The sequence below is a fragment of the Polyodon spathula genome, chromosome 47 (genome assembly GCF_017654505.1).
Source record: "Polyodon spathula isolate WHYD16114869_AA chromosome 47, ASM1765450v1, whole genome shotgun sequence".
Lineage (NCBI taxonomy): Eukaryota > Metazoa > Chordata > Actinopteri > Acipenseriformes > Polyodontidae > Polyodon > Polyodon spathula.
In genome coordinates, this window is record NC_054580.1 from 430984 (window position 1) to 439623 (window position 8640).

The 8640-nt window shown below is 38.5% G+C and overlaps 1 protein-coding gene across 1 annotated transcript; it reads right to left on the reverse strand.

Moving 5' to 3' along the window:
* Positions 1-5039: 5039 nt before the first annotated feature.
* LOC121306354 (histone H2B 5-like) lies at positions 5040-5507 on the reverse strand. Its single transcript, XM_041238112.1, has one exon. The coding sequence runs from the start codon at positions 5499-5501 to the stop codon at positions 5124-5126; it is 378 nt and encodes a 125-aa protein (XP_041094046.1). The 5' UTR covers positions 5502-5507; the 3' UTR covers positions 5040-5123.
* Between the last annotated feature and the right edge of the window lie 3133 nt (positions 5508-8640).

An 8640-nucleotide genomic window follows, 5' to 3' on the forward strand; every position in this document is an offset into this window, starting at 1 on the left:
TGGACATATGTCCACGTGGGTTCGATGATAAAAACTGGCTATTAATTATACAGATGTTCAAGGATGTTTTGGAAATGTCCCCCTAGTATACTACAGTGTGAACATTCAGCACATTACTCCTGTGGTTTTGATTGGTGAATATCAAATCAAACCACTGCAGCTTAACCGCAGATTTTTTCTATACTTTTGAGGCATAAGCAATTAGGAAATAACACTTACTACCCAGGAACAACAACTGTGTTACATAGTGTTACCATTTTCTTTACCCAATCTAACCTAATTTCTCCCCCTGAAAGCTCATCTCTGCATTAGGGTGTTAAACCCCCAAACTCCCCGTAAAGACAGCAGGAATGTATAGGTCTGATTCAAATGCAATGACTGTATATAGAAAGAACTGGCAACACCATTGATGCTAATAAAATATATAATTAACTTATACCCAAATATTTATTTTCTCAAGTATAAATAAATCAATTACACTATTTTTAACTAAACAATTCTATCCCATTACAAAAAAAAAACACTTTCTGAAATGCCAATTGTCCAGTAATAATACTCCAGGGTTACTTTAAAATGCATTCCTAATGGAATAGCACATCATTTTCGATTTCTAGTATTGACGAGTTTATGGAAGTTTCTTGTTGTTTATGTATAATATTTATTGTTAATATGTATTGCTAACAATGGTTTACAGACTGCATAGTATGTTCTCCAAATAACTGCAATTCTGACAATAATTATTAATATTTTGAAAATTAATTACAAAAATGAACAAAATTAGCTTACTAAAAAGCTCAGCAATCCTTGTCACATTGTCTGAGCTTGGTCCACTCGAAGTTGAAGGTAAATATTCTTCACTGCTATTTTCACTAACACCTGATTCAGTAGAAGAATTTAAATCTGAATTCAATATAATTTCTAGTACTTCTTTCCCACGAAGCATTTCTCGCTGTTTTCCAGACATTGTTGACATTTTGTGACTGGGTTTGTTGTTGTGTAATTCCGTAAATATCTGGCAGATGGCGCAAGAGACCACTACAAGGTGTTACAGACACCTAGTGTTGCAATATCAGATTATCAGCAGTTTTGTAGACTCACTAATTCAAGTTCAAAGTTCAAATTCAAAGCTCACAATTTGCATAACGTATCAGTATGTTCATACTCCCTAGGGACCATTAATTCACAGTCACATCAGCAATGCATTTTTTATCACGTGTGAATTCGCTGGTGTTTTACAAAGTCTCTTGAATCACTGTAACTCTTCCCGCAATCAGAACAGTGATACGGTTTCACTCCTGTGTGAGTTCGCTGGTGTGTTTTAAGGTGTCCAGACTGATTAAACCTCATCCCACAATCAGAACAATGGTATGGTTTCTCTCCTGTGTGAAGTCGTTTGTGTACAACAAGGTATCCTGACGAACTGAAACTCTTCCCGCAATCAGAACAGTGAACTTTAACTGGCTACCCTTTTAAACCAATCATATTTGTATTTTACTGATAATTTGATGAGAATGCATCTCAGTGTTTTGAGAAAGGGGATTCATATTGGTTTGTAATTTGATAAATCAATAGAGAATAATTTATAATTTACAGTGACAAATAAAATGGAAATACAAGCGGGTCAATCAATGTTGATAAAGTTAAAAAGAAAACATGCTATTGTAGGAAATTTTATATATACACACACATTATACATGCCAAGCACATACTACAATACAATAACATTTACAGTTTAAAATACACATATGCATTCACTACTATCACTAAAAGGTTCGTTTGTAACGCTACACTGTAACAATCAACCTTTGAGCACCAGCACAACCGGGCATTCCCAGAATAAGAACAGGTTACTACCAAAGACCCTTTAAATAATACTGTATAAAGTAGATGGCAGGAAGGCAGTTTGACAGCAGTAATAGGATTGCTGGGCTCGCTGGTTGCAAACAGTTTAATTTCTGTTCCACGCACAAGCATACCCACGAATGAAACACTCAATAAGCACCTAAGAAGCGCCGGTAACCCAGGAGACTAACAGACCAGAGCGCAATAGGAGAGGGCTGAAATTAACCGCTAAGATTGGGGCACAGGTAAGAGCAAAAGAGAACGAAAAAACAGTATTTGCTAAATGATTTTAGCCACGCTACATACAGTAATGTATACATGCAATCAATAAGGCAATAGCGTTTCAAAACAAATGCAATGTCCCGAATATAACAGCCTCGTACCCTGCTCACCAAAAAACAGCCCAACACAGAAAATAAACGTATTGTTAAGATACAAAAAAACAAGAAACAAAATAAAACAAAAAATATCCAAGGAATCCAAAACAATGCTCTCCTTGAACCATCCAATAATAAATAATAATAATAATAATAATAATAATAATAATAATAATAATCAATGCGCTTGATCTCCCGGCTTGCGTGCTGGTCTGGAGGGGATCCAGTAGAACACGAGAGAAAGGAAACCAGGGATCGCGCAGCACAGAAATGTTTTAAAACTGGACACAAAAACAAAAGCTAGTAAAAGCATTACGCTTTCTAACTATGCAGTTTTACAATAAACAAAACTCTGTAAAGCCAACCTGAACACTTTTAAATATCCCGCAGCAAGCCTTCAACCATGAGCAACAGAGCGAAACTTCCCTGCAGGAAAAGATGCAACCCCATAGTGCATCAGTGCAGGGTTTAAAAAGGGCGAGGGCCTCCCATTTAAAGGGGCAACGTTTCCCAAAACCAGCACTTAAAAGGGAAACACTAAACAGAACTTTGTACTTCAATTGTCAGTATTTTTATGCTTATTCATGGACCACTTAATTAATATTTACTTTTGTGTGACAGGCGTCAGATTGTGTTCAATATGTATGTGATTTTATTGGAAAGTGTTTCTTATTAACATAAAATTTCGTATAAAAAAAAAAGCGTTTATCGTTTACTGATTCGAGTAAATAATGACATATTTTGAGCTCCGACACCAAACTTTGCTGTCCTGTTTTTTAAAAGAAAATGAAAAAAAAAAAAAACTAAAAAAAAAAAAAATATTTAGTTTGTTGTCGACTTTCACCCTGTGTGGAGTTTTGTCTGACTGGAGTTAGAAATAGTAAATAAAAATATAATGAGAGTCAGTGAGAAGCCCCCAGAAGTATAGGAAAAACGTGTGTGTGTGTGTGTGTGTGTGGTCAGGTATTACTGTCAATGTGGGGACAAATTTTGATAAAATGTCCCCACAAAGATAGTAACTCCTAAAAAAAACGACGCCTGCGTGTGTGCGTGTACTATACTAACTGCCAGCATTCGCTGCGGGCACACAATGAAGGGTTTTCTGTTTTTAATTGAAATTATTGTTCCACGTGTTGTTTAATTGTTGTACGGTTGCTCTTAATTTAATGTACATGTCTTTTGTCAGCCCCACGCCCTCTCTGTGTGATCCTCGTGTGTATTTCTCTCCCCCAGTGTGTTACGCTTGTCCTCTCTTAACCAATCCCCTGTTTGCGTCTTTATTTTTTTATTGAAAAAGGAAAAAGCACAATGGCCCCCTGTGTGGCTCAGTGCAAAGCATAACTCAGTTTGAAAAACAATTGCAGTGCTTTCAAACGAGTAAATACCAGCTCTGAAGACGACCTCAACTGCACAGACCCGAGTTGTTTTTATTAGCTTTTAAATAAAAAAAGCCCAAGAGGATTGTGCATACAAGCCAAAAATGAAATATTCACTTTTAATAGCACTGCTATAGGGTATATCAGCAGAAATGAGCTGTTTGTCTATCGCCACTTGAGCTGTATTTCCTCCATGTTTAATGTGAGGGCCATCTTTAAACAACACCAGTCTCGTGTATGGTGTTTAGAATTGAGATGCGATTCATATAAAAGATGATACAGTTTGATGGTGCTCACATTAAAACAGGAGAAAAAAATACCTTAAAATGAGAAACAAAAACAAGAGTGGACATGTGAGCCTACATATTTCATACACATGGAAACAAAATCAGAGTGCAGCAATAGACAAGCTCTGCAATTCTAGCCTATGGGAATTCCATTATAGGAGAATCTCTATACTGATCCATGTCCGTTTCGTTGCTCGAGGTGATTGATCTCAGTGCAAACAGTATGAAGATCACGTGTCATGTCTTGATTCCTCTCCAACACACTGAAACAGGTGTTGCACTTCCTGTCAAGGTGCTCCAGCAAGCGCTGCTACTTGCAAATTCAAAGCATGTAAACAAACTGGACAAGCAACAGCGTCAAGGTCTATGAACACATGATTATAATATAAAGGGGACACAAGTACTGAGGTGTGTGCGACCTGGCAAATCAAACATGCTGCAGGAGCTCCCCTGGGCAGTGTACTCCACTGGATTAACAAAGAAATGCTCGGAAATGAAATGCAAATCAAAATGCCTCGTTTCGAGTCTCAATGTAGAGCATTACAGAAACAAACCCTCGAACTGCAGGTACAACAGAATGTATGCCAGTGGAGGCAGCGATACAAATGAAGTAAATGAGATGCCAGCCTGAGCGAATTGTTCAGTTAGGAAGAACGTCTATTAAAATACATTCATGGAAAGTTAATTTCTTGTAATATTTGAAGTTCAGTTGAAACAGATCTAAATTAAATTATTACCGCAGAAAATAAACAGACCAGGTCGATTTTACAGGGAAAAATAGAACTTTAAAACAGGATGAATTTCTAACTTTGATTTGTCCAAAATACTTCAACCCCCCCCCCCCCCCCCCCAAAAAAAAAACTCCTTACCTTCAGCATGGCTTTTTCTAGACTCTGCACAGCGCTGAAGTAACTGTACTCTTTGTGGGGTATTTGGGTAGCCAGTGCTATTGAAATATTCGGTTAGAAAGTGTTGTGTAGAAACTCATAGTTACAGCTTTAATGGTTAGCTATTACCTGTTAGAAACATCGCCGTAAACATAAGTGCATATATTTTAAATATCAACTCAGCAACACACTGCATATTTCTTTATAAAAAATAAATCTTTACCATCAATACGATTATTGTTTTAATGTAAAATGTACAATTTAAACAGGAATTCATCTCTTTCTGTGGTGTTTTGGGTGGCTCTTAGAAGAGCCTTTGTGTTGTTGGAAGGACGGAGCAGGGACGGGCTCGGTTTACTTGGAGCTGGTGTACTTGGTGACGGCCTTGGTGCCCTCAGACACGGCGTGCTTGGCCAGCTCTCCGGGCAGCAGGAGGCGCACGGCTGTCTGGATCTCCCGGGAAGTGATGGTGGAGCGCTTGTTGTAGTGAGCCAGGCGGCACGACTCGCCGGCGATGCGCTCGAAAATGTCGTTGACGAACGAGTTCATGATGCCCATCGCTTTGGAAGAGATGCCGGTGTCGGGGTGGACCTGCTTCAGCACTTTGTACACGTAGATCGCGTAGCTCTCCTTCCTGCTCTTTCTGCGCTTCTTTCCTCCCTTAGGCTGGCTCTTGGCAACAGCCTTCTTGGAGCCTTTCTTCGGCGCGGGTGCAGCTTTCGGTTCTGGCATTTTGTTTAACTGAGCTCATATTTAATCATTATTAACATTAATGGTTACTCTTCATTTTATTCCATTCAATAGATTCAATTACAAGCTTAAACGTTTCATGAAAAGATCCAGATCTGTGTTTAAGCACTACAGAAATATACCACCTGTTACTGAGTTAAAATAAAAAATAAATAAACTGAAACCAAAAACCTAGTAAACAACAACGTAAAACATTCTTAATAAAGATGTGTTTTTTCCCCATTTTAAACATTTTGCTGCTTTCCTAAGTGTAGTTTGATTTCTAATTCAAAGCTCCTTAAATGAAACTGTGAGTGGCTCTTAAGGAGCCTTTGTGTCTTCGTTTCTAAATCTTTACCCCCTGAACCCATAGAGAGTGCGCCCCTGGCGCTTCAGCGCGTACACCACATCCATAGCGGTGACGGTCTTTCTCTTGGCGTGCTCAGTGTAGGTGACGGCATCCCGGATCACATTCTCCAGGAACACCTTCAGCACCCCGCGGGTCTCTTCATAGATCAGGCCGGAGATTCGCTTCACTCCTCCGCGGCGAGCCAGGCGGCGGATAGCAGGCTTGGTAATGCCCTGGATGTTATCATGGAGCACTTTGCGATGACGCTTAGCGCCTCCTTTCCCGAGTCCTTTCCCTCCCTTACCATGACCAGACATCTTTACAACAACAGAGCAAAATTTCAAGTTGAAATGAGAAATATCCAAGTGGACCTGGTTGAAATTCCCAGTCCTAGAATGAGCGCCTTTACCACAGACACGCTCTTAATGAGCTCACTTATATATCTGTGGTTTAACCGGTTAATTTCGACTCACATTTAAAGGATTATTGTATTCATTTTTGCACAATGTTAACACACATTCATAGCACACAAAAACAAAACATTAATAAAATACACTGTATTTGATGGATGGGTTTTCTTCTGGTTTGGGTGTGCTTATATTATATCCTCCTCTACCTGTAGTAAGCAGGATGCACAGTAGACATGCCCACGTCATTTTTCACACAACACAAAGGTGTCTGTTCAGCATGTATTTGAAAGTACTGTTTGCTGTGAGAAGTGTCTCATTTTAACACACCAGCCTGCCTTGCAGCTCACGTGCTCTTGTAGATGCTGTTATCATGCTGTAGGTGGATGGCGCTGCTCGGTCCAGATGAGTCCGGCTTGTTAAGTGGAGCTCTGTATCCGCAGAGCCTTCATTCTTTTCTCCGCCATTTTCAGGTAATTGTGAAAAAGAATCATCTCCCTTATTGCCTGAAATAATCCAGATTAAAAGGAGGTTATAACGAGAAAGGGGATTCGAAACCCACTCGGATACATTGTAAAAAGTGTTGAATTTAAATCAAGGGAAGTAATGTTAAAAAAGGCATGTCGTATGCAGAAAAAGGTCATCACTACAAAAAGGATATTGCTGCTCTATGCAGAGGCTAAAAGAGTTGAATCTATTCAGTCGATCTGATTCAAGCATTCAAAATTCTAAAAGGTATTGACAATGTCGACTCAAGGGACTTTTTCGACCTGAAAGAAGAAACAAGGACTAGGAGTCACAAATGGAGATTAGACAAAGGGGAATTCAGAACAGAAAATAGGAGGCACTTTTTTACACAGAGAATTGTGAGGGTCTGGAATCAACTCCCCAGTAATGTTGTTGAAGCTGACACCCTGGGATCCTTCAAGAAGCTGCTTGATGAGATTCTGGGATCAATAAGCTACTAACAACCAAACGAGCAAGATGGGCCTCCTCTGTTTGTAAACTTTCTTATGTTCTTATGTTCTTATGCGCTACCAGCCAACTTGACACAACTGTGGGAAGCATTGGAGTCAACATGGGCCAGCATCCCTGTGGAACCCTTTCGACACCTTGTGGAGTCCATGCCCTGAAGAACTGAGGCTGTTCTGAGGGTAAAAGGGGGTGCAACTCAATATTAGGAAGGATTAGGAAAATGATTATTATATTATTATTATTATTATTATTATTATTATTATTATTATTATTATTATTTATTATTATTATTAATAATAATAATAATAATAATAATAATAATAATAATAATAATAATCCTCTCTCACACACACACACATACACAATGTACTAATGTGTTAGGAATAGCCATCATTCATTTATTCATGCTTTTTACAGTTCAGCGAATTGCATTCCGCATTCACAGAAAACAACATTATATGATAAAATGAAAAATAAATAAAATCCCGCTGACTCACACTGCTTTCACTTTTTACCATTTACTTCCCACCCACAGCTTGCGTCTCAATGCGTGGTGACATTTGTTTTGTTGACTCAATTGCCATGGGAACCTTTAAAGTTCTGCGACAGACTTTATTCATACAACAGAAAAAAGAGTGCAGTAACTTACAAGTGATTACATGTGCTTCAACTCCTGTCATTTATTTGATTTCTTGTCCTTGCCACTTGCAATATGTTGGTAAAACTACTAGACAGTTACGATTGCGCATTAATGAGCGAGTATAAAAGTTACATTGGGAGAAAAGATATTCATTCACCACTATCTAGACATTTTGTAGATGCCAAACATTCAGCTTCAGATCTTAAATTCTGTGGCATACAAAAAATATTTCAAGCTGGCAGAGAGGTGGTAATCTCAAAAACAAAAAATCACAATGTGAATCCAAAGGGATCTCCTATCTCCATACGGTACAAACTGAAGGATTAAATGAAGAGCTAGGATTATCATGTTTTCTGTGATATAATGCGCAAGCATACTTGTCTTTCATAAGAGCTTAAAATAAATGAGATGAAAAATAAATAAATTGAGATGATGTCTGTTACTAGCGGCTTGTTTAGAAATATACTCAATCATGTTACAGCTGTTCTGTCTGAAATATATCTGTAGCATTTATGTAATGCCTTTGTGGTTTTTTGATTAATTTAATTTGCTAACAGACTGTTCTGATTTGTTTCTAACTGTGATAAGCGATCGCTCTGTTTGCCATATATTTTCTTTTCTGTAAGAGGAGTGTCCTTGTGATCCCATATAGAAAGCGACGAAACAGGTCACCCTCCTTAATATAAACCGATAAAGAATAAGTACCCGCACCCTCCAGGTGATTTACTGCAGCGTCAGGCATTGCAGGTTCAGGAGTGCACTGCAGTATTT